This window comes from Microtus oregoni, unplaced genomic scaffold (genome assembly GCF_018167655.1).
Source record: "Microtus oregoni isolate MIOR12 unplaced genomic scaffold, Mior012 000000F_ref0000247, whole genome shotgun sequence".
NCBI classification, from domain to species: Eukaryota; Metazoa; Chordata; class Mammalia; order Rodentia; family Cricetidae; genus Microtus; species Microtus oregoni.
This window is the reverse complement of record NW_024543059.1, coordinates 64,575,425-64,603,212: the sequence shown is the minus strand read 5'-3', so window position 1 is coordinate 64,603,212 and position 27,788 is coordinate 64,575,425. Positions and strand designations below refer to the sequence as shown.

Sequence of the window (27,788 nt, the reverse complement as noted above, 5' to 3'; positions counted from 1 at the left end):
TCTCTCTCTCTCTCTCTCTCTCTCTGTTTCTCGCTCTCTCTCTGTCTGTCTCTCTCTCTCCCTGCTCTCTCACCTAGGTGCTGGATTCCATTCCTATTCCCCTTGCGATCTGTGAGTCTCCCATTAAATAAAGAACCTCTTATAATACCCTACTCGGAGTAAGTGTGGGATTAATTCATCTTGTGTCTTCCCTTTCATCTGGGGCCTTCCCTTTCAGAAGCTAATTTCCCCCACATTGCACAATGAGGAGGAAACAAAAGCAGGATGTCATCACAGGCTTCCTTTTTCTCTTGGCTGAATGGAACAGTGATTTTAGCATGCCTGGAACTAGGAGGTTCCCTCCAGCTCATGACACTTTCTTTGTGTTCTGTCCCTAGCACCATCATTGAATGGCAGCTGTTGTATACTCTTCACGCTTCCAGCTGCTTTCCTTGCATTACATTGCTCTTCTGCAAACAGTCCTTCGTGATTCTTCAGTATAATAGTGTTAATTTGTGCTTGGGATTTGATTTATTGTTATTTTCAAAGGTATCTCTTTGGACAATTAGGAAACACTGAGCACTAACAAGAATAAAGAAAGCTAATATAGAAAATATCTTCCTGGGTATACATTCAAGTAGCTTGCTTCTATTCAAAAACTCACCTGCAGCCTCATGAGGACACACTGGGTCCACCTAAAACCTAAATAGTTCTTTCTCTTCTTGTGGTCTTATTTCTTGATGCATTTCAGCTCTTCATCTAGTACCATAACCAGTAATTTTAGCTTCTTCCTTACTTTACCAACCAACAAGATCATCAAGTACTTCATTCTCCCCCAAATTAGTCTTCTGGTTCATGTTTTTGTATTTATTTATTTTTAAGAAGGGGGCTTTCTAAGTAATCCATGCTAGCTTAGAACTTAGCATACATCCCTAACTGACCTTGAACTAACGATTTTTCTTCCTCTGTATCCAGGAATTCTGAACCCCCTTCTACTTATTCAAAATCTTCCATCTTTTTAAGACAATGCAGACATTTATTTAAGGAGAAAAACTGAAGAAGGAGCTTCTCCATGACTGAAAGCCTGCTATTATAATTATTACTTCTACCCACTGTGTATAAACATCTATTAGGTTACTTCAGTGTACACATTTTCAGACTTGTCCTATCTCTTCAACAGTCCGATCTCTGGTCAGTCTAGATCTTAATCATAGCATCAACTGACTGCTCTTTTGTAAAAGTCTATAATGTGGGCCAGCAAGATTGCTTGGTGAGAAAACGTATTTACCATAAAAACTGGCTATATGCATTGTGTCCCTTTAGGCCTCCTAATAGTGTGTGGAGAGAAATGACTACAAATTTAGTCCTTGACCTCCAAGTGTGTCTTTTGCCACATGTGCGTCCCCACATATCATGTATACACATGTGTGCATCCATATAGACAAATGCATACACACTCAGTAAATAAAATAAAAATGTAAACAAAATTAAAATCTAGAATGCCTTTCTTTTGTCTACATCATAAATCACATATTCCTGGAGAGACTTTATAGACTTCTAGCCCACCAGTTCCTCACCAAACACAAAATAGATTCTTTCTAGCACATCTTCTATGTGATAGAACAGCTTGGTGTTTTCTCCTATAGATGATCATGGAATTACCTTAGTAGATGCTATTTTGTAAAATAAATAAATAAACAGTGCAGTTGAGCATTTTTTAAGTGCTATACTAATCTATTCCTCCTCAGGGAAAATTATAAAGTTATCTCAGTCAGCTTGATCTTTTATAACAAAACACCATAGTTGGTGTAGTTTATAACAATTGAAAGTTATTTCTCAGAACTAAAATCTAAGAAGTCCAAGATAAAATTATGGAAAGACAGGATGTGTGTTGATTGCCAGGTTTCTCACAGGTGGTACCTAACCAAGTTGTCATTTCTAAGGACAGCAGTCTCCTTCCTTAGAGCCACACAGTTGGCCTAACCACCTCCTACATGCCCTCTCCCCCACTCTAATTTCTTTACCGAGGAAATCGGGTTTCAGCGCATTCTTTAAGAGGAACTTGAATATGATGTGGTCTGTATAGACCATAGCATATGCATCTCAGCATGTGAAAGTCAAAATGTTCCTTACTGCCACACTGGGAGGTGACAGAAAAATGCCGCTGTGACGTTTTCAAAGGGAAGTGAGTGGGGTTGTATGAATTGTAATAGGTTATATGTGGTCTCTTAACTTCCAAATCTATGTCTTAGTATAAGGACTTCACCTTAGAGGAACTGTGGAAGTTGTTTTCTTCAGCTTAGGAATATTTTAGCATGCTTCAGGCTCATCATTAAATTGAGTGTAAAAGATTTTCTATTATTTTGACTTCTTGGACTTACTATGTCACATGGAACTTCACAAAGTTAGTCTGGTCAAATTCTATCCTCTGAGTAATTTTTATTTTTTTGGTTTTTTGAGACAGGGTTTCTCTGTAGCTTTTGGTGCCTGTCCCGGAACTAGCTCTTGTAGACCAGGCTGGCCTCGAACTCCCAGAGATCCACCTGCCTCTGCCTCCCGAGTGCTGGGAATAAAGGTGTGTGCCACCATCGCCTGGCCTCTGAGTAATTTTTAATGCTTGAAAGACAATACTTGTCTTGTGCACTTTTCCAATTTTCCTTTCCTCTTCATCTGGAGGATGCTCCATGAAATCAAGAGTAATAGCTTTGATTTTTATGGTTTCAGATCTATGGTTACTTGGTGTTAGATATGTAGGGTAATAAATATAGGTGAATGGTTTATTCTTCAGAACAGCTTCCTGCCTCCTGACTCTGTCAAAATCCTTCTCCTTCTTAAAGAAGGTTATTCAGGGAGTTTACATAGATGCATCATTTCTCTTGCATGTACTTATTCCATTTATATTTGCTCCTGTATCATAATTGCATGAAATATATCTTAATCTATAAGAGAGCATCAATATTCAAGTATTTTGATGTACAAAACATGATTTATCATAAATCTTATTTATGTAAGAATTATATACTTTTGCCAGGTGGTATTGGTGTGCACCTTTAATCCCAACACTAGAGAGGTAGAGACATAGCTTGAGATCATCCTAGTCCACAGAGCAATTTCCAGGACTGGCTCCATAGCTACTGAGAAACACTGTCTCGAAAAGTAAAAAAGTATCTTTCATCTATCTATCTATCTATCTATCTATCTATCTATAATCTGTCTCTTAAGATACATAAGAATGAGATTTTATGGTTCATTATTTGCAAAAGGATTTTCTTTAGAAGTTAGAAGCATAAGACATAAAATACAAGCAATGGTCAATAAGCATCTGTTTTGAGAGAGTATAGCTACATAACCTGATAAATTTAGGTCACTGAAATTTGGCAAATGTTCTGATGGTGGATTTATCTATATTATTTCATGAATAGGTGATTTGGCAAATACATTAAACAGCTCGGTCTTCTGCTACGAGTTATTTTGTACATCCTGCACACACGTCATGTTATTTGTTATTCTCCATAATTGTCTTAAACTCTGCCCTAGTTAGCAGAGCAAACATTTTAAAATGAATCTATGTGGGTTTTGTTTAACTTTATGTACATGATGCATAAAAATGGAAAGTGTATTTCAACCCCATTCTATGACTTTTTAAATGTGAGTCATGGGTATATTGCCTATGCAAGCACAGAGACATCTATGTATATATATACAGTTGCCTGCCAATGAAAATAAATGATTTTGGAATATAAGTCAATTATTCATTTGACTTCCTTCTCAGAGGTACTCATTTCAGTACCAGAAACTAACACGGTTTTATTTTCTTTGTAATATGAAGCTGGCCCAAGGGCTGGGTAAATCAAACTAGAAAATTGATAAGGATTCATGTAGTAGAAGAGGGTTGTCCCAGAGTCAATCTGCTAATTTCACAAGAGAATAATTGCGATAATCATGAGAAAAAAAAAAACAGTTATCCTGAATTAGATGCTTCTGACTACTCTTTGCCCGTTACTGTTTACAGTTGATTAATCTTTGTTTCACACTGATTGAAATCAGTCTTCAACACAAGTTAACTTGGCTGACATAACCTCAGCTGCAATTACAAGATAAAGTTTAGTCAGAGCTCCAGGACTGGAGCTGCTGATCTTTACTTCCCTTTGATCTCACAGATGGGCCCCTGCTAGGCAGATGACTTGCGCTCCTATGCTGCGTACAAACCTGGCCTTTGCACATATTGTTTTCCAAATTTACAAACAAAAGTGGTGCCTGTCATTTTTTTTAGGCTTCACGCTGGGATTATTTTTGTTCACTTTTTGTAATTCTAATATTTGAAAATATCAGTTTGATGCTTTCAACATTATAAGCTCTCTGTATATACTGGCAAATCCCAACAATAGCAGAATTTGCAGAACTAAAATATTTCTATTGTCTAAATTGTGTGTTACATAGAAAAATATAATAGCATGTACTTGCTAAACAAATATGGCTACAACGTGATTGTTAATGCAAGAAACCATGATATGCTTCAGTTCAGTTTTAAAGAGTGGTGGTTTATTAGAAAAAAAACAAAAATTTTGTAAAATTATATACATTGAGAGTTTCTATAGCAATAAAAACATTGTCCTTAAATTAGAATTAAGAACAAGGACTTTTATCATCCAGTGTTTCTCTTTTCTCTAAGTCAAAAGCATTGATTAATGTGATTTAATAAAATATGCACATATGTCAATATGTAACTGCATACATATTCGTGTGTGTGTGTGTGTGTGTGTGTGTGTGTGTGTGTCTGTGCGTTATCCCTAAATCTAGAGAAAGTCCTGCCCCTCATGCCCATCCGGAGGCTACAATAAGAAACAGATATCCAAGGACATCCTTCATCTAGGTTACTTGAGACCCAAACAAGGCTTTTGAGAACAACATTAGAGACTGTGTTGCTATGGCAATGTTGCCATTTGCCCAGTAACCGTGCATCCACTGTGCCTTCCAGTTTAAAAATGCCCACTTCAAAGTGAAAATAATACTAGTGTCAGAAGCTGTAGTTTATTTTTTTTTCCAATCTAACCTTCAGGTGAAATCAGGCTTTAAGGAGGGTCTCTTGTACTTTCTTTCCACGGGAAAGAGCACAGAACAGATAAAGTATCCTGCTTAAGGCACTTACAGAAGAAATAACTGCACCTTAAGAAGTCAGCTTGCTAAAGCTTACAGAATCGTATCTGCAAATCTAATATTCATTTTTTTTAGGGGCTGGAGAGAAGGTTTCATCTATAAGTTGCTTACCACACAAGCGTTCAAGCCACAAGAGCCATGTAAAGCAACACCATACATGATAGTATGTGCTTGTAATGCCAGCCCTGCAGTGGTAGAGCAGGTTGATCCCTGGGGATCCTCAGCCTAATGGGAAAGGCTCAGGTCAGTGACAGACTTATAAAAACAAGGTGGACAGTACCTAAAGAATAAAACCAGATACATGTCTACCTGGGTATATACAAACATTATCACAGGTATGGACACACATAGAAAAAGTATTTGTTGACTGAACCTATTGCTATTTTTGATGAATTGCTTTCATTCATCCAAGTTTCTATTAATTTCATTAATTCCTAGTACTCACAATTTTCTCAATAATTTGTTCAAAATACTGACATTCCAAAATACTGAGATATCCTGGAACCTTGAAAGAGGGAATAGAAAATGGCTTTAGTTAGAAAATTCCACCCTCATTGGTTACTGCCACGACTGAAGGAGGAAGGCTTGACTAGGTCTATATCCTGATCTTTGCCCCAACTTGCCAGCAATCCTGAGTCATTTTTTAGCCAGCTAGTTTCCCCACGCCTGTCCAAATGCCCTCTTGTGCCAGATCCTCTGAAAAGTACATTTGCAAATACAAAGGCAGCATGTATAATAGGAGAGCTACAATTTGCCAAGTATCAGCGTAGTTGGCATAAAAAGCAAACAGTCTGCAGGGAGCATAATAGCGAGCAATGAAAAAACAATTCATATTAAAAGTCTTGTGTTCGCTCCTGATCTCACTGAAGGTTTAACCTGATTATAAAAGTATGTTCTGGAAGAGATTTTCCAGCAAGCAAAAGCGAAGGCAAGAAGACACTAATAGGGCAGTGCTATTAACCCTTGCTGCTCTTGACAGTCACCAGGCAGAATGAGTTCAGACACCTATGTCCTGACCCATGTCCTAATGATATTTACTTGTTTGTTTGTTTGCCTGCTTGCTTGCTTGTTTATTCCTCTCATACAATACATTCTGAACATAACCTACCCTCCATCTATCCCTCTCATTTCCCCCCACCCATCTCTCTGAGATCTACTGCTCCTCCATTTTCTTTCAGAAAAGAGAAGACCTCCCAAGGATATCAACTAAACACGGTATAACATGATGCACTGAGCCTAGGCACAAACCTTCATACTAATTATACTATTGGACATAGAATCAAAATTTTTCTATGCCTGCTGTCTGTGTTTCTTCCTATTCGTCTCAAATTCTCTATTGAAACAGACATACAACCTAGCTCAATAAATGGCAAACAAGAGACATTATATTGTAAAAGCAAAAGCTGTGAACAAGGATATAGTATAAACCATGAATGGCCTGGAAACTTGTGTTGGAACTGAAATCAGAGAAATAGCGGAGATTCTATTAAAGACTTGCCAGTGTAGAAGAACTAAATAGGTGAAAATCAAAATGAGAGGAAAAAAAAAACAGGTTCTAGCATTTGCTTGAGTTTGCCTGCAGTGAGAAAAAATATGTTTTTGAAAAGCATAAAAGTATTGCATAGAGTTATGAGGGAGACAGCCTCTGCTTTCTTCAATTCCATATCCCTTGTCTCTGCTTATTAAATGCTGAGACTGATGGACAGCAAGCAGCCTTCTTAAGAAGGTTCTCAACTTGGAGTGAATTAAAATCTATGTGGAAAAACCCAGGGCAATGTGCTGAGCTGGGCGAGCCTAGGGATGGCAGGGGATGAATGTCATGCTTCTTTTCATAGCTACAGTCTGGATGTTCCTACACAGTGGTGTCCTGTGTGAGCAATGACGTTAAAGACTAAAAAATTGCCTCCCCTTACCCATTCTGAGGGCACTGGCGAGACCAAAAGATCCACTTTTGGGCAGACAATTTGTCCTCGGTTTCTGCTATGTCAGATTTTTCCTTTTTGGCTACTTTCTATATGAAAACAGATGGGGGCATCCCTCTAGATGCCATATTTGCTTAATAGACCTACTATCAGAAGTTAACAGATATGTGGCGAATTCAAGCAACTGAAGTTTCCTTTCTCACAGGATAGAAACATGAAACTTAGCAGATCCACACTTCCTCCCTCAATGACTCCAGAGGAACATGTGTTCCTTGTCCCTTCCAGCTTCTAGAAGTTGCTCAGCGTCCCTGAGCTGCTGGTCCCATCAGTGCAGTCTCTGTCTCCATCTTTACCTTCCCTTCTCCCCTGTGTCTGTCTTGTGTGAGGACGCTTGCTGTGGACTTTGTGTTCACCAAGATAACCCAAGATAGTCGCAATAGTCTCCTATGGATGACTTTTGCAAAGGTCACATGCCAAAGTCTATGGATCTCAGGGATCCTAGGGATCCCAGCAGAGATGTTTCTTTTTGAGGGAGCACACCATTTAGCATATTTACCGAGTATGTATCAAGCAAAGGTCCCAGTGAGTGGAAATGTGCAGCATCAAAATAAAAGTACCTGCCTGCCTTATTCCGCTGGGTTTTTTTTTGGTTTTTGTTTTTTTTTTTTTTTTTTTTTTTTTTTTTTCGATTTCTAAGTACAGCTGTAACAGATGGCAACAGTCTTCTAGTGTTTGGTATCAGATTCCCAAAGCTCCTATGATCTTCTGTGCTGAACTCTAAGCCAGAGGCAGGAAACGAACTGCTCATTCTGGCCCTACTTAGCTCTCATTTTCCTCATGCCTACAGCATCCGTGCCAACCCTGCCCTATTCCAGTCTCGGCCTCACCAAGACCTGAAGACTCGCATGATCACATTTTCCCCCATGTAGCTGCCAAAGCCAAATCGAATTTCCAGTGCAGTTAAAGATCAGTCTTCACTCCCTATTGCCCTCATCCATATGCGCTCACACACAGGCACACCATGCCCAGGTTTGTATACACACACACACACACACACATACACACACACACACACACACACACACACGCACCCTTGTGTATGGCTAGCAACAAAATAGGAATGCAAACACACTGTGATGTGGCCTTGCTCAGTTGACTTCCCAGATGGTTCCAGTTCAATAGATTTTCCCCCTGATCTCCTCAGCTTCTCCTAGCAAGTCTAAATAGCCAGTATGTCTCTTCCTGCACATTGAGATTCATCTGCAGCCACTAAACTGCCTCCAAAGCGTTTCAATTTTGCATGAGCACTAAGCTGGGGACTGGGATACATTACCCAGAGCTGAAGGCCCAGATTATTAGAAAGAGCATGTAAATCCTCTGAACCAGAAATAAAAAGTACAGAGATGTCCTCAGTGAAGTCCCAACTACAGCTTTATCTAAAACACAAACCTTTGACAAGTCTTTGTATAGCCCCCCTTTACCTTCTCAACTTTACTTCTGCTTGTTTTAAATTTTGCTTTACTTGTGTTTTTCATTATAAGCAGTAGATTATCCATCAGTAACATTTGAAGCAATAGGCATCCACCAACATTATTGGAGCCCAGGTCCCTTCTGTCTTAATAGGAATGATACTTCAAGGTAATTCTCAGAATTCACCTACCTGATAGATTTCCACAACAAACTTGAAACTCTGCTGAGTAGCAGGAGACTTCAAACAAGGATGGATTTACTTAAGATAGATCAAGGGTTATAAATCTTAGTTGTGAGGTTATGGAATGTAATGGGAGCATGAAAATTATAAAGGGGATAACATCCAACAACTACATTCTTGGGCACTGTTGCAGTCTTATGTGTTCTTTCCAATGGGCACACACATTTCTTTGTACATGATCTGCACTTTCACCTCTGCTTTCCTCCCTGTCTCCCCCTCATGTCACCTTGCTGGAGACAAACAGCAGGACCATAGCAAGCTCCAAATTTGCCATTAAGAGGACAGCAGGGGAGGGCTAGAAACCTAAGAGTCCCAATGATTTGCCTGCCTTGGGGATGAGCCCACAACACAAGCCCTTGGGTTTAAGAGGTAGAGCAATCAGCCTAGGAATGTTGATCCCTGCCATTGTTTGGCATTTTCTTTGCAGTAGAGAATGTTAAAGGGCCATGAACTTTTGGCTGTGTACTGCATTTCCCTTCAGAGTCAGAAAGGAGGCTCTCACAAGCCTGCTCTGGAATTGCTTCTCTTCTCACCCTGGATGCATAGACTAAGTGAAGCTGTCTTTCTTTAGGATTCTGAGAGTGAACATGTATGCTGGATGTACACTTATAATTAGAGATAGAAGCATATTATTTATATCTAAGCACATTTCCAAGGACATTTATTAACCATGTTTTTTTCAACGGTGCATAAGTAAGTGGAATCTGGCAGTAGTGCAGTTAAATAGGGATATAATAGGATATGAAGTATGCACATGTTATCGTACAGAGAAAAAGAAAATAATAGATGAATCATATGCATATAAATGTGCACAGGGATGATAGGTGCACAAATACACTGACTGTGTAATATGTCCCCTTTATGCTGAATCCCAGCTATATTTCCAGCAGTTTATCGATATCCTGCAGACTGATTATTCCCATGCAGTAATTTCTCTTTACTAAAACACCATAATCCTTCTTGATGTTAGAATCATTAATCATAATTCCACACCTTACAACTGTAACTACATGTATTAAATAGTTTGCATTCATGTTCTTCATCTAGAAATTGTTTAGCTATTATAGTATGAATGCATCATTTGACAGAAATATTTGTATGTCTGTATACATATGTATATATATACATACATGCATGCATACATACATATACACATACATATAAGAGTAGAGAAGAAAAGTTTGCCTGAAGATATAAACAAACATATGACTCAAGCTTTCTGTTACATTGTCAATATCATGCAATTACACAAACATCTCTGGGAATTGAAGCCACAGTGGGAAACCACCCATTTCTTCCATTTTCTATAAAGATATTACAAGTTTTAAACAATATCCAATATCAGGTATCACTCTTATATTGTTTCAAATATAAGTTTACTTACCTTTTACAAAAATATCAAAATGGTTTGCTGTAAAAGAATGCTAATGGACACACTGACAAAATGTTTCACAGCTCAGTATTCACACAGGAAGTTTGAATACAGTTCATAGTATTTTGAAAATAGCATTGTGTATATGACAAGTGAGTTCTCAATTTGTTTAGTATTTCAAGTATATTGGAATTAAACATTTAGATATTTGATAAGACCTAAAATTATATAATTTTTGAAGTGTTTAATAATCTGGAGCTGAGTTTTGAATCATGCTCCAAAAGCATTGTGTGATTTTTGTTTCTTCATTCATCTCCTAGAAATTAATTGAGAACCCCTATATACTAATTAGGATATGTGTTAAATTTCTATTGTCTTTACTATTTAAGACTTTATAATATACAAAGTTTAAAGGACATTCAGACATCTCAGCAATAGGAAATGGCTCAATCAAATAGAACAAACACCTGTTTCCATGACAGTCTACAGTAGGAGGTCTACTTGAGGGTCATGTTATACTACCTAGTTGGGCATGACCTGGGTAGCTTCAACATGCTATATCAGTCATCATCTCATAAAGCATCTTTTGTAACCAACTGCAGAAGGAGAAATAACAGACGTACTCATACTCTCACTCCCTCCACTCTTCAACTGTATCTTGGGAGCTCAGTCCAGTGCTCTGATGTGGGTCATTGCCTCTGTTCCCATCTGTTGTTGGACGAAGGTTCTATGGTGATATTTAAGATAATCATCAGCATGACTAAAGGGTAAGGTCAGTTCAGACACCCTCTCCTCTACTGCTTAGGGTCTCAGCTGGGTTCATCCCTATAGGTTCTTGGGCATTTTTCTAAAGCCAGGTTTCTTGCTAACTCCATAATGGCTCCCTCAATCAAGATATCTCTTTCCTTCATCTTATATCATAGCTACCCCATTCCCACTCCCTCCCCTCCTTCGGCTCCACCCTTCCCTCCACTTTATTCTTAAATTTTGTTTTCAGGTGATATTGCAAGGGCAGAGGGCAGAAGTGAGGGGCGGGAAGATGAGTGGGATCAGAATGCATGGTGTTAAATCCACAAAGAATTAGCAAATAGTTGGAGTTCAAAAATAATAAGTTTTATCAACAAACCTGCATCAGTATTATCTTCTGTATTTTGACCTTAAAACTTGTTTATCAAAACCTAAGTGTGAAAGACAGAAATAAATGCAATGGAGTCATGAGAACAGCAGAGAGATGTTTGCGGTATTAGTAAAGAAAATATAAGGTAGTACATTATACTTGGGGTGGTGTTTTTTATCAGCTTTCCATGCAGAATCATTAAAAGACTTTCAGACTAAAGTATGATTTTGAAAATATCAGAACATACAGTGATCTCTTACTCACTGTAAAAAGTGGAATTTGAAAGTTCTTGTTACAGATTGAGCTTGTCCTTGTTGGACTTGATGAGTTATAATTGTATTATTTAGTTTTTTTTATAAGGAAGATAAAAAATATTTTCCTTATATTAAATCTGTATCTTCTCATCTGTTATATAAAAGGATGGAGGCTGTATACAGTGTGAGAAATAAGCTGTCCCTTGATTTGGGTATAAATGCCTACTATATTCAAAGTTTAAGTTACAGGACTTTTTTTTTTCATCTTCCTGGGAAGACTAAAGTTATAAAACTACTATCATGACTAAACATTTCTATCTTCTAAAATATAATGGTATATCTCTTATATCAATATGTAATAATGTCCTTGGAGAACTTTTTTTCATTAATCTGTCTTTTTCTATGAGCATTTAATATGTTTTGGTCATTATGCTGTACCTGATAGAACATGTAATCTGGGAGTATTTTCCCTGCGGTCCAGCAGAAAAGTGAATAAAGACTCTAGAAGGCAAGAGTAACTCACCCATTCATACCTTAATTTAAACATGAAGTTTGTGTATTTTGTCCATAATTATTCAGAACTAGCCTACTTAGAAATTCCAATCCCATAGCTAAGTGGCCTGCTTTCCATATGTTGTTGGATACAGACATAAGGAATGAAGATGCTGTGGAACACACTTCCACATACTGCCTGTCTTAAGAGTGAGGCCCATGGGATTGGTAAAATCCTAGGGGAATTAGCCGAAAGCAGAAATCTTAATAGTAATGCCAGATATCAAGCTCCAGTTCTAATCCTATTGCCATCTTTTTCTTACAACCCAGCATGATTAAAATCAATAAACAAAAAAATCTCATGTTATGTTGGGAAATCAAGACTTAATAACTTTAAAATTTACAAAAAGGCAGGTGCAAATACTGAACAAGAATAATTTTCCTACCCATATTTAGCCTGTGTTGATAAAAAGTTGTTCCATTGCAGCAATAAAAGTCCCAAATAGGCCAAAATGTTTAAAACTCAGACTTTACATTTTTAAAGATTTTATTAGGAATAGGAACAATACTGGTTTTAAGAGAAACAAAACTGCCACCCCCAAGACAGTACAAGGAATCTGGACTGTTGTTTGTGCCATCACTCTGGGGTGACTGCTGTTACTGCTTGATTCCAAGGCATTTGGAGGAAGTGCAGAGTGAAAAGCAAACAGGGCAAATTATTATGCCTAGTGCTTGTGTCTGTTTTCCTTTATCAGTGTTCTCACAAGGTCACACACAAAAAGAAAACAGCTCTCAACACTTCTTATAAATGACTTGATGTAAGGTCATAGATCTAAAACCATTTTATAACTAAACTCAAAATTATTGAAATCCTCTGCCCAGTCAAATTACTAGTAAACATAGATTAATCTCCCATCATTTCACCTACTTATAATTTCCAGTCTTCCTGTTCTACACAGCACACATTGCAGACTGCCACTCAGGGCTCACTGTGACTCAGTCTATTGTCTGTCTCAGTCAGCAGTTACTTCTATCCTCAGGACCCGTGAGCTCTGCTACTCCAATGGTCTGTGTATTTTCATTTTTTAAAATCATCTGTGCTCTTCTCTTTCATGATATTCTTCCTGAATTATCTCTGATCCCCACTATTTCTTTGTACTCAAACCATGCTTCGGTGATAATCCCATATGGTCTAATTCTTTTTTTCCAATTTCTGTTCAAATCTAGTTTACCATAACTTTCTTGAAAGAGCTTCAGAATTTTATAAACTATGATTCCCTCTTATTAAATAAATCAGTATAGAGAGTAATGCATAGAACTACATTGTAAGCAATAATGAGAAGACAGACTGTGCCTGTGTTAAGCAACCATTAGGTTTTTATAGTTCAAATAAATTGGAGAATAGTAAAATCCACACGAGAGACTTTTGTTCCTTATATTGAAAAAGATTATTTTGTCACATAATATATTCTGATTATGGTTTCCCCTCCTCTACTCTTTCAAGTTTCTTCCCATCTCCCCTACCATCTAGATCCATTCTCTTTCTGTCTCTCTTTAGAAAACAGACTTTATTTTATTTATAATATAATATAAAATAAGATAAAACAAAATCTAACACATCAGAATTGGACAAAGCAAACAGAAGGAAAGGGGCCCAAGGAAAGATACAAGAAACAGAGACACAATCCTTAACACACTCAAGAATCCCATAAAAACACTAGCCTGGAAAGTGTAATATATATATATTCAAAAAACCTGGTGCAGACCCATGCAGGCCCTGTCCATGATGCCTCAGTCTCAGTGTCTATGAACTTTGTCTTAGAGGGCCTTGCTTTGCTTTCCTGGAATCCTCTATCCCCTCTAGCTCTTACACTCTTTCTGTATCCTCTTCCACAGGGTTTCCTGAGCTCTGAGAAGAGGGATTTGATATGGACCTGTTATTTAGTCTGTTCTAAGACCTCTCATTCTCTGAACAAGATCTAGCTGTGGGTCTCTGCATTTGTTCCCATCTACTACAGGAGGAAGCTTGCTGATGATGGCACTCATCTATGAGTAAATGTCATCAGGAGTCATTTTATTGATGCATTTGTTTCGTTTTAGAATAGTAATTTGTGGTTCTTGGTCACCAGGAGTATGTTGGGTATGAGTTCCATCTCATGAAGTTGGCCTGAAGTCAAATCGGATATTGGTTGGTTACTCTCCCAAGTTTATGCCACCATTGCACTAGCGTATTCTGAAGGCAAAACATCATTGTAGATCAAAGAGTTTTTGCCAATGTTTACCTTTCTCTTCTGTAGCATGCAAAGTAACATCATGTACCAAAGACACTAGTAGGTGAGGATGAAGTCTCTACGTAGGCATCTTCTCAACTTCGCCATATTCAATCAGTTTTGTAGGTGTTGTTTTCAGCAACGGGGCCTTGCTGTCAGTTTGTAGAGAGAAATCTATGGTATGGCAACAGCCTGGGTTGTTTGGCAATTCCCATGGGATCCTTTTGGCTAACAACTTAATTAGATATAATCCAATCTACACTGAAGGTTTCATTTGATGACAAAGGTTTCATTTGAGATGGCTGATTGGACTCCCCCATTATTTCTTAATTTTACTTAGATCACTTTCATATTTGTATATATTTTTGGCAGCTTCTACTGCATTAGGTTTTTAAAGTGCCCTGCAAATGGCCCTTAATTTTAATTATCTTTCCTCATATTTCCTCCTACAGACTTTTAAATGGCAGAGCTTATGACTAATCCCTTCAGTGTGGGCATTCATGAACAGGTTGAGAAACAAAGAAATGCCTGTAGTTATATATAGTTATATCATGAGAATTACATTGATAATTCTAGTTCTGCTATTAATTTTTAGGTAAAAATTCACATTGTTTCTCAGAAAGGCTGTCATAATTTAGAGTCCTACCAATGAAGTCAAGAACTTTATTTATTGGACACACTTGTCAACACTTTTGTTCTTTGTAAACAATAATAATTCTAACCCTGATGAGTGATAATTCTTATTTTTAATATGCTTTCCATTTAACATCATATATGCAGTTGAGTTTCTTTTCATATATTTGGTTGCTGTGGGACAATGGTCTTGTACCCTGTGAAGATTTATCTCTTGTACTTGTTTAATAAAATGCTGATTGACCAGTAGCCCAGCAGGAAATATAGACAGGGTGAACAGAATAGGAGAATTCTGGAAAGAGTAAAGGCTCAGTCTGCAGTCATCACCCAGACACAGAAGGCACAAGATGAGAATGCCTCACCAATAAAAGGCTCCAAGCTTCATGGCTAACACAGAAAAAATATGGGATAATATCAGGTATAAGAATTAGTTAATAAGAAAGCCTGAACTAATATGCCAATCAGTTTATAATTAGTGTAGGCCTCTGTGTGTTTCTTTGGGAATAAATGGCTGTGGGACTACGTGGGACAGAAACATTTGGTACTTTTATGTCTGTATTTGAGAAATGTCTGTTTATGTCCTTTGCTCATTTTTTAACCAAATTACTTTGTAATTGGCATTTTTCGTTGCTGCCAACAAGCTTCCAAATAAACACACAGAGAATTATTATTAATCATGAATGCTTAGTCTTAGCTTAGGCATGTACCTCCAGCTCTCTTAACTTAGTTTATCCTGTTTTTCTGCATCTGTGTTTTGCCTTCTCTCTTTTAACATTTCTTTCATTGTGTATTTCCTACTTTCCTGCTTCCTCCATGTCTGACTGACTGTACCCTGAAATCTCTCTGCCATCTTGCCTTGTTTTCCCCCTCCCAAGCCTATATTCCTCCTTGTACTTACACTCTCTGCCTGGAAGTTCTGTCTCCCTCTCTATTACCATTTCATTTTTTCATTAGATCAATTGGGTACCTTACTTAGGTAGGCAAAATAAACCAGAAATACATCTTTACTTGGTTAAACAAATGCAACACATATTTGCATAGTTAAACAAATAATCCATAACATTAATTTTTCTTGGTAGTCATTTGAGTTCTTTCTATGTTTGGGATGTTAAGCTCTGATAACAAAGCTTTTCATTTGATGAAAACTTGTTTCCTTTTTTTGCTCTTCTTTGAGTGTCTCTTTTTGTAGCAATACCATCACCCAAACCAGTGCTGTACACTTTCTGCAGTGCTACAGGTTAGAGCCACGGTTTTAAGTCTTTAATTCATGCTGAGATAATATATGCATGTGGTTTCTACATACTATGAGACATACATGCCTATTCTTGATACTTTTTCACTTAAGAATTTTACTATCATGAATATTGTTCATTGACCACTGTTTTTGGCATTTTGTTGAAACTCAATTTGGCTGTGAAGGTGTGGTTAGTTTCTGTCTTTTTTTTTTTTTCTTCTGGCTCATGTATCTGTATTCTTTCCTGGGCTATATTTTTTCTATTACTGTAAACTCGAAGTAGACTTGTAATTGTGTACCTAATTTGTTTACCTAGGTCATTGACTTTTTCTTTAAGTTTAGAAGGATTTTGAAAAGCACTGTATTTCATTCTTTAAATGTTTGGCATAATTTAGTAATGAAACCACTATTTCCTGTGTTTTCTTTTGTGGGAGACAGTTTATTACTGATTCAGTCTCATCACTCATCTTTGATATGCTCAGATTTTCTGTTTATTCATGACTCAATTTTTAAGCTGTTCATATCTTAAATTCATCTTTATCTCAAAGATAAGAAAATTACAGTCATATTAAAACTGATACCACTATATATCAATTCTCAATTGTATAAAATAATTTTATTTACATTAGTCCTACTTATAAAATGAGTGTTATATTAAAATTAACAAAAATGTCTCAAAATAGTTAATTGTGTTTATAATATCCTCCTTCCCTGCTATAGTTTAAAGATTATCAGGTAACTCTGTCTAATATAAACTGGCATCTTGACTATAAATTTCTGTCTTTCAAGTTGTCATATTTTCTTTATTATAGTGAGAGGTAGAGGTTGTTAGAACAAATATCAATATTTAACATATGACATTCTTTTAAAGAATGACAAGGTGTTCTGTGATTTAATTTACATTAAAATATTTAGAGCTGGCATGTTTCATATTTCAGATCAAATTAGTGAAGACGAATGGGATTAGGATCTGAATGAGAGCCCAAGAAGGAGACTGCACTAATTCAATAAAGTGTTTTAATGAGATACAAAGCACCACTACCTGCAACTATGCGCATTTCCCACCATCTAATGTCCTCCCTGTGAATGTCCTGGAATGAAATGTGGCCGAGATCTACAGTTCTTTCCCCATTAAAGGAACTGTAAAGAAGTCTAAATTAGCAAGCCTGTGGGATATGATGTCCCATAACTCATTTTTTTTGCCATAGGAAAGATAAAGTCATATATGAGAAATGAGAACTATAGCTCAGGCACACACAGCCCCAAAGACTGTTTGATTAGGATGGACTTCAGTGAAACACTCAGAATGTACCACAATTACAACTAAAATATTTAAGAAAATATATTATGAAAGTGTGTAAATTTAATTAGTGACTTTTATTTGATTATTCAATGTATGTATATGTGTTTGAATCAAATTTTTCTCCTTTTCATTCCCCTGTAATTTCTCCCTACATCTTCTTTCCCTGAAAACTTAGTGTGCTCTTTAAAAAAAAAAAAAAAAAAAAAAAACTCACTGACTTTCACTTAAGTGCTGCCTGTTTATGAATGGATATAGGACAGCCTAGTAGAGTATTTTTAGACTCTCAAGAACTGTGTCACTAAAAATAAAACAAAACTCTCTCTTCCTCCCCTGGCACCCATCACTTGTCAAGAGCTCTTCGGCTAATGGTGCGGCCTTGTGAGACCTCTTCCCCCACCAATGCTTGAATATTTATTGACTAAATCTGCTGCAAGCCTTGTATATGTACTCATAATCTCTACATGTTCATATATGAAGTGGTGCTGCTACGTCTAACAAATACCATTTCGTTATTGATATCTACTACCTGTAGCTTTTACAATCTTTCTACATGCTCTTCTATGTGATCCCAGTGTATTGATATAAGAAGGTGTAGTATAGATGTACCATAGTCTTTTATTCACTATACATTGACCAGTTATGAGTCTTTATATCAAAAGCCAGATACTTCAAAATGAACCATCACTCCATCACTAAAGAGAGAGTTAAGCGATGTAGTGATCTATGATTATAAAGATAATAATAGAATACAGTTTACTACTGTGTTCATTTCCTCATAGCTTGTAAAGTATTGTAGCTTGAGTGGACCAGCTCTCAGGGCTAGACACAGGGTTTGAGCAAAAAGTGCACAACAAAGTGAGACTGAACTCAGGTTTTCTTTTTGATGGGTATGGAATAAATTCACACATGTGCTCTTCAAATCATGTTCTTCATTTCTTCTATTTTCTGTTAAAGCTCTAATTCTACCTCTACATCTTCATTTATATATAGATTCTAATTCCTACTAGTTTCTATTTCTCTCTAAATTCTAATTCTTCTCTTCTACATTCTTTCTCTGTTTTACATGTATATGTGTGTGTGTGTGTGTATATACACCCCCCCCCCTCTCTCTCTCTCTCTCTCTCTCTCTCTCTCTCTCTCTCTCTCTCACACACACATACACACACACACAAACACACACACACACACACACACACACACAAAAGGCTTTTTGCAATAATAGAAAAAGTTACAAAGCTATCTCTGAAGGTCATAACACATTACTTGAGTAAATGATTAGGGCCAGAATAATTTACCATAGCAATGCAAGGTTTCAAGATTTCTGGTGTATGATTGTGAATGGAGGGCAGAGCCATAGTACCTGGTGAGACCAGCGACAGAGAGCTCTGCAGAGTCAGATCTTTATGAGTCAGATTTTAGGAAGTGAAGAATTGACATAGTCTCTTAGATTTCTTTGTGTTAATCTTGGTTAAATGTCTGTGACTTTGTCTTTGTGCATATCTGTAAAATTTTAACTTCTGATTCAATATTCAGTCTAGTTTGAACTTACTCTGAGATAAAAATGAGCTAATTGTGTGTCTTAGACTGGGAAGATATTGTTTTCTATGTTAGTTTGAGTTAAGTTAAATAAAAACGCAGGCTTTTAAGTGTCTTACAGGTCTTCATGGGACAATAAATCTAGTATATCCTAGTATATTTCTATATATCAAAATTATAAGTTTAATGAGAAGTCATATTCCTGAACACAGAGAGATATATGTGCACATAAGGTTGAAATGACACCATGAGATTACATATTCACATCACCTGAGATTACACACTACAGTGCAAGTATAGGAAGACATGATGGCTATTTTTGTACATCTGAAAATACAGACAGGAGTACTAGTTTCCAGAGACGCTGGTCCCATAAGCCTTGCTTGAATGGGATTCTCTTCCATCAGGGAATCTTTTCCCTAGTGGGTTGACATCTGAACACTAGTTGTTATCGCTGTATACTCCCATGACCTCTGACAGTGGAGGTCATAGGTGGGTGAGACTACTGTTTAACTTTCTTCCCTAGTACTGTGTATAGAACCTTCTAGTCTTATAGCCAATCAGGATGACACTTCCATGTTGGTACTAGCTTGATTTCTTTGTGTTTTATGACTCAAGTACATAGTGTCTTTAGTAATAGGGTACCTGGTGTCTTCAGTAATAGGGTACCATCATCAAGTTCTGGAGGATAGGCAAGAAAAATGGCAATAGTTTTGGGGAGAGATCTGTGGGTCCCCACTGTCCAACAACTCAAAAGGACGTAACCCATACTTGGTACGTGACTTTGTATATGGTAATCTATGGTATCTGGGATACACACTGTCTCCTTTTTATATGGTAGCTCCATTTTAAACATTTTTACAGATTTCAAGAGTTCATTATATCTCCCTATACTCTGACTATACTGTCGTTTCATTACCTACCCCTCTGAATTCTTTCTGTTCTATTATTCCCTGTCCCCCTTTATTCTATTCTCTCATTCCCTTGAATTTCCCTCATGGACCATTACTGATTTCCTAACCTCTGAGGGTACCACAGTTCAAACACATATATCTAAAGACTCAAGTCTGGCATTCACATAGGAGTGTTTATCGGTCTAGATCCAGTTTATCTTGCTCAGAATGATTACTTTTAGCTCTATCCATTTACCTATGAATTCTATAACTTTCTTTTTATAGCCTCACAATATTCCTTTGTAGTACATTTGTTATCCACTTATTACTTGATAGGCTAATTATCTAGGATGCTTCCGTTTCCTGGCTACTGTGAATAGAGCAACAATGACAATGGATGAGAAAGTATACCTTTACTAGGATATAGAGTCCATTGGGAAAGTAAAATGAAATGAAATGATATAGCTGGATTGTATTGTGTTGAATCTATTCTAGCTTTTTGAGGCACTTGCACACTGGTTTGCATAGTGGATGCACCAGCCTTGTTCCAGCATCAACACTGATACAATAGAATAAATTCTCTTTTCCCCACATTCATGCTAACATTTGTTTATTTTTTTTTGTCTTTGCCATTCTGGCTAAGGTAATGTAACAGATGTTTCAGCTCCCAAAATCATGACACAGAGACTTAATATTAGTTTTCAATGCTCAGCCTAGTTTAGGCACATTCTTGTTAGCTCTATTAACTTAATTTAACCTGTTTCTCTATCTACCTGTTGCCTCTGGGCTTATTACCTTTCTTACTTCTGTTCATCTTATTTTCACTGCTTCTCTCTGTCTGAATGGATAGTGTCTACCCGACTTCTTGCTCCCGGCAGGTACCTTGACTCCTCTCCTTCTCTCATTCTTCCCTTCATTCCAAGATTTCTCCTTCTATTTATTTTCTCTGCCTGCCAGCATCAGATATTCCTCTCTTGACTATCTATTGGACATTCAGGTTCTTATTAGACCAATCATGTCCCTTAGGCAGGCAAAGTCAAACAACTACAACACATTTTACATAATTAAGCAAATGCAGCATAAACAAAAGTCACACAGCTTTACACTGTTAAAGTAATATTCTGCAGCAAACACATCTTTACCTGGTTAAAATAAAATTCTACAACAGGGTAGTATGAAATTTTAAACATTTCATTTCTCTGATGGTTATGGATATTGAATATTTTTTAAATATTCTTTATATTCGTCCCAATTTTAGTGGAAATGTTTTGAATGTTTCTCCATTTAACATCATGTTAGCTATGTAATTTTTGTACATTACTTTTATTATATTTATATAAGTCCCATATATCCCTAGACTGTCCATGACTTTTATCATGAAAGGGTGTTGAATTTTTTTCGAAGACCTTATATGTATTTAATGAGATGATATGACTTCTGCCCTTGAGTCAATTATTGTGTTGGGTTACATTTGTTAAATTGTGTTGTGTATTGATCCACCCATAGCTCTCTGGGATGATTTAGTGCTTTGGTATATAGCTTTTAAGAATTGATTTATAAAGAATACCTTTCATATAATAAATTGACAGCTTCAGGCTAGGTGATGTTTGACCTGTGTTTTCAATTATACAACATAACAAAATATCTGACATTAGTGAACTTTTAAAGCATTGTCATTTGACAGGACTAAATATTAGATCTCCATGGGAATCTGGGTGTTTAAAAATCAATTATACATGTATGTATGATCAAATTATAGTAATATACATATTCATTGTTTTATTTATGTAGTTTCACAAGGATGCAATCAGAGAGTTGAACTTCTATCTGGATTTTCATATCCATTTTAACCTCCTTGTTATCAAGTGCTCATTCATACTCATTGTAAGAGTTCTTGGTATAACAAGCTAATAAATTCCTTGCACTCTGGTTCCCAAAGAACAATGAAACCTATTATAGACACAAATGACTGCAAACTTCAAACAGCCTGCATCTTTGAGATGCCACTATTAAAGAAAGTGATGGGAAATCTTTGATGTTATCAGACGTGATGGAAACCACTCATTTGTATTTGTATAAATTCTGTAGCACTCCCTAACCGCTAAATAACCTGAAACCAATTTCAAGTTCCCAAGGCTCTTCAAACTAGTCTTCCTTGGAAGTAATGCTGATGGTATTTCAGATTTCGAGAAGGCTTGTTTCTTGCATCCCGTGACTTCAAGAAGATCTGAAATCCGTCTTTCAAGGAGAAAAGAGATTACTTACTTTTTACTGAAATCACTAGGCTCTTGCTTGATGAGCAAAATGTCACAAAATAAAATTACCTACAGCAATGAAAAAACTGTGCATAGCTATGTAGCTGAGAGCCTTAATAATCCAGAGGATTCCAGGGAATTCTGAGCTCTAAATATTTAAATACTCCATGCTGCGCTCCTTTCCTATTCTGCCATTGACCAAATAGCGGAATGTAAACAGTGTGGGCCATGTGACCACGCAACTGTACACAATTGTAATTAGTTCATGTGCTGCTGAATGGGGCATCTGTAAAGCTGAAGACAGCCCTCTGTGTGTGCTGGATTCCAATGCCCACAGGGAGCCTGGGCTACATAATTCAGAACATTCATAGTGTGAATAGTTCCAGTAGCAGGAGAGTTGGTCTGTGGCTTCTTAAAGGCTTTGAATTTGTGGTTAGTAGAAACATTCACAAACCTGTTCAGTCTCAAGGATATAGTGGACCCAGTGAAGTTCCACCATCATTTAATTAGGTTGCCAGTAATTACTTCAAGTAAATGGAAGGGGAATGAAACCGGAGGTTATTATCTCGGGACAAAAAAAAAATACATATTTATATGTGGTTTCAATATCCGTAGCTGTTCTGCATTTTAGAAAGAGTCATTCTACTGAAAAGTAAATGCACACTGCAGGTTTATCAGTCCTTTGGTGACTGTAGATTGCCTGCAGCAACTTTAAAGGAAGAGTTTTCTTTCCAGTAACTGGACTTCTACGTAAACGGGGCAAGTTTGAGCAAGAAGGCAGTTGAAAGCACCAAACATTAGAGGGTAAGGAGTAAAGGCAGGTGGGGGTCGAGAATGGAGACTTTCTTTCTTTGAGAGCAAAGATGTCTAAATGTCAACGAGAAAACTGCAACAAAGGTGGAAAACTGGACCCAAGGAATATCCAGGAAATAGAAATGTTTTTGCTTAAGATTCTTGCTATGAAAAATGTTGTATTTGTTAGACATTTCTGAGTGCAGTTCTTTCTGTCTTTTTGACAGCTGGATGAAGGGTTGGACTATGTTATTTACTAGAAATTACCTTTTTAAACTGACTATTAAATAAATATAAGAGGATTAATAATCTTCAAACTTTAAAATAATGTTACAGTATAAATGTTTGACAATGGAGTTGTCTCGTCAGGACCTTGTTCTGCCCTGGATATGCTTTGATCGACTTTAGTATAATTCAGTTATGAGGAGATAAGGGCCTATGACTCAAATTCCATCAGTTTTTGATAGAACTTCATCCCTCTATAGTAAGGTCCCTATCTCTTTTGGGTGCCTATGAATTTCTCTGATTTCACTGCAATTATTTGAATACATCTTAGGTACTATTTGGGATCCCCCTTTCAAGGTCTCCAGAAGCCATACCATTTCTGAAACCCATTATAAAAATATTTTTAAGCATCATGATACTTTGTAGCTTATTAAGCTCTAAACACATGTATACAAGTGTATAGATATTATCTATCCCACGCATGTATTCCATACTCCTCTGCCTAAGTCATCTGCGTCAAATACCTCAATGATATACCATTCTTTCAGAAAGAAATCCAAATTCTTAAGCATTGAAGACAAAAATTCCCCACTTTCGCAAAGGCCATTACTTGGCAGGCTTGTTAAAGGCCCATAGGTGGGCTGGTAGCTTCTTGAATGATTTCTAAGGAATGAATCTTGAGTAAGGTCTGAGAATTTGCATTTCCCACAGGTTTTCAAGTGATGCCAGGAATGCCATTCTGAGAGTCCCACTTTGAGGACCATTAGAATACAAATGTCCAAACTGGACCCTTTTCTTGTCTCTATATCCATTTCATACATCTGCTCTCTCTGGCCAGTCTTTGGTCTTCTTTTTGATTGCCAATTTTATAATTACCTTTATTGATGCTTCCTAAATGTTGGGTACCTCTCACCACATAATGTAAACAAAGTAACTCCTTTGTGATCCCATTAGTAGTCTGAGATTTTGTCATTTACTTTCATCTCTTTACAACTTGTTTGCAGAATTCAACATCATTAATAAGTACATTAATAAATGCATAATTATTAAATATATTAAAATGGTATTGTTCCATTGTTAACACAAGCCTGCTTTACTATAAGTATGTATATGTATGTATGTATATATATATATGTATATATATATATCATTGGATATCTATAGTTCATTAAGGTTGGCAACTAACTTATTAATTAGAATTCCACAAGGGCCTAATAAAATACTTTTAATATAATTGATACTTGATAAAGTATCACTGAACAATGACTGAATTGATGGGTATAAAGTTAATAAACAAAAGCAATTCATTCTATCATTCTTACTGTGTCCATACTTATCTCAGGGCAATTTTTTTTTTGCTCCCTGTGGGTGTTGTGCTATTGCTCTCAATGAACACTTTATCTGGAAATGTGTGCATTCAATCTCCAGGTGAAGAGGCAGTTGCCCACATGTATCACTCAGTTAATCTCTCCTGGTCAGTGCAAAAGGACATTGCAGAATGAATCTCTGAAATCATCTTACTATCTCAAATAAATACCATTGAAATGGTAATCTTTGTTACTCAAAGTACAAAACTTGGAATTATTTCAACACTGTAGCTGAAGACACTTCTTTGGGATTTCAACCACATTACCTTTACAGATAAACATGTGAGCTTCCAAAGCATTATACAGAAAAACCTTTTAAAAGTCATGTATTCTTTCGTTTAACTGAGAGTATAATGTATTTTTTTTAAAAAAATGATGTGCTATCATATGTTAAAGTGGTTTTTAAATGATCACCACTGAGAGACTAGGAAGGCTCCATTGTGTAAAGCTGTTGACAATATCTGGGCATCTTAGCCACAACCTATATAAATAAAGTAGAATCATGAGGAAACATGAAAGGCACTATGATACCATTTTAGTATTTTAACAGAGAGATATAGCCGGGGAGGAGATGAATATTATTGGGTTAGATAAGAGGAAATGCTATTTTGTGGGGTTATAGATTCACTCCACTTTCATCATCAGGTGAATATTGAAAGACTTGAAATAGCAAACAAAAGAATAAATATATGAAGTACAGTAACTGGAATCCTCCCACCTAGAAAATGATGGGTGAGAGGCAATATTTGGGTGGTGATCTATGGCTTCAAGTGGGATCCCTGGGCGGGGCACAAGTTTTATATGTTATGGACTTGAACTTTTGTTTCTCTTGTCAGGACTCATTGTGAGGGAAGTGAGCATTGAGATTTCACGACAGCAAGTAGAGGAACTGTTTGGGCCGGAAGATTACTGGTGCCAGTGTGTGGCCTGGAGTTCAGCAGGCACTACGAAGAGTCGGAAGGCGTATGTGCGCATTGCCTGTGAGTTATTGCATGTGGACATGCTTGGGTCCGAATTGATGGGAATGGTCTAAAGCTTAGACAGTGCTTGATCTGACATCAAAGAACTCTAGTCAGCATCCCATTCCAAAACTGTCCCTAGAGTTCTGCATTTGAAACATTGTTCCTCTGAAATCACCTTAATTTTTTTCATTCAAAATACTGAGGAACTCATTAGGTTTCCGGTTGTTTTAGATCTGGTGGCCATCAGACTATGGGAGAATCAAGTGTTGTCTTTCATTCTGTCTCTCATCTCTTTGCTTGTTTGTTTAATTATTGAACAGTGTTTCTATGGGAACTAGAAATTTCCAGGCCAGGGTTCCCTACTTATGCTGAAGCTGTTCTAGTGCATTGGAACACACTCCCAAAATGTTAATTTCTGAAACATTGCAGTTCAGAGAGAGGGTAAAGATGCCTCTCAAACAAGGATAATCAATGAAATGTACGGAATATTTTTGTCCTTACCTCCACAGAGGCCTTCTCAACATGTAGCCTTCCGTCTGGAATAGGGTGGAAGGCTGATAGAGCCTATATTGCATTGCCATGTTGACGGGCTTTCTAACGAATGATGTAAACACTGCAATCCATGTTTTATTTGCTGAACTTGTAAAACTGCATTTTACAAAATCATTGTAGCCTGGTTAATAAAAAAAATCAGAGACAGATATTGGGGTTCAAGCTGAAGGTCAGAAAATTAAAACAGCCAGCCACTGACACTTATTTCTACCTCAGTCTGAAATGGCAATCCTGCCTCCAGAAATCTCAGACTGAGACTGAGAGCTGCCTCCTCCCATTTTATATTCTTCTCTGGGGCTGGGATTAAAGGCATTCACCATTACTGTCCGGTTTCTTGGAAAACTAGTGTGGCTATTGGGATTAAAGACATGTGTCACCACTGCCTGATCTGTAAGGCTGACAAGTGGGGCTGTTTTACTCTCTGAACTTCAGGCAAGCTTTATTTATTAATCCCTACAAATTATATTTTGTGGCAGACGTCAATGTCACACTAATGTGTCACAACGCCTCTTCAGTACTGACTGATGTCAACACACTCACCTCTGGCCTCCCTCCCTCGTGATCCAGATTGGTGATGCCTCCCAGTGAACTAGCTTCCTTCTGTCCCCACTTCGGTCCTTTATGCAATCAGCACAGCTTTCCTAAAATGCAGGCCTCACTTCACTCCCCAACTGTCAGATAAATGTGAAATTCTGTAGCAAAACAACAGAGACTAGGTGGCATAAAAATCAGAAATTTCCTTTGGTTTACTTTTGAAGGTTAGAGGTTCAAGATCAAGGTGTCAGCAGGCTTGATTTCTCCTCGAGGTCTCTCTATAACTTTCACACAGTTGCCTTCTTGATGAGTCCTCAAAGGACTCATGGGATCCTTCCCTAGTGTCTCTTTATGTGTCTATATTTTCTTTCTTAAGAGACACAAGCCAGTTTGGATTGTGACCCAGGAAGCCTCATTTTAAATTAATCACCTCTTTAAAGGCCTTGTTTTCCAAATGCCGTCACATTCTAAGCTGCTGAAAGTTGTGATCCAGCATATGCACTGGGCAGGGAGACACACCTTAGGTGTACCAACTACGTGCTGTGTTCTGTCTTTGTTGCCAAAGCCGCCAACTCTGATCACTAGGCTCTCTAATGTTATTTGAGTCTGATCTATTTCAGTTTCCTTGCCCTTCAACTGTAATTCATGCCTTTTTGTTTCAGCCTGTATTTACCTTCACGATTCTTAAAGGCTAATTTCTTCAGCAAACATCTAATCAAGATTTTTTTTCTGTCCTTGGACAGTTTTATACTTTAGGAGTAACCTAGTGAGACAAGGTAAACTCAAGATAAAATAAATAATGAGCAGGTAGGGACAGGTGATGTGTGCTGTGAACTAAACGAAACAGGGCCAGCAGAGATGATGTGCTTGGAGAAGGAGGTCATGTCTGCTCTAAAACTGAGCTCTTATTCCCTGCACATCCTGGCAGCAGGAGGGAAGGAGTTATGTATAGAGAACTGCAGCTGACAAGTACAAACACTGAGAGTCCCAGAGCACAAGAGAAAAGTAAGGCCTGGGATTCAGTGAAAGTGAGAAGGTGAAAAGTTAGGACTTGGTAGGTGTTGGACATTGAGGGTTTAGTATGGTTCAGAATCTCAGTAGAAGTCCACACACATTCAGAATCTCAGTAGAAGTAGTTTCTGTCTCTGTCTCTGTCTCTCTCTCTCTTGCTCTCTCGCTCGCTTGCTAGCTCGCTTGGTTCACAGAATCACTGACTGCACACTAGAGA

The 27,788-nt window shown here is 37.3% G+C and overlaps 1 protein-coding gene across 1 annotated transcript in view; it reads left to right on the top strand.

Moving 5' to 3' along the window:
- The window catches only part of Unc5c (unc-5 netrin receptor C), a 329,934-nt gene that overhangs the window by 199,036 nt on the left and 103,110 nt on the right, over positions 1-27,788 (top strand). The window contains exon 3 of the mRNA XM_041653981.1: positions 25,349-25,492. Coding sequence (XP_041509915.1) covers positions 25,349-25,492 — 144 coding nt within the window. The remainder of the gene's footprint in view (positions 1-25,348; positions 25,493-27,788) is intronic.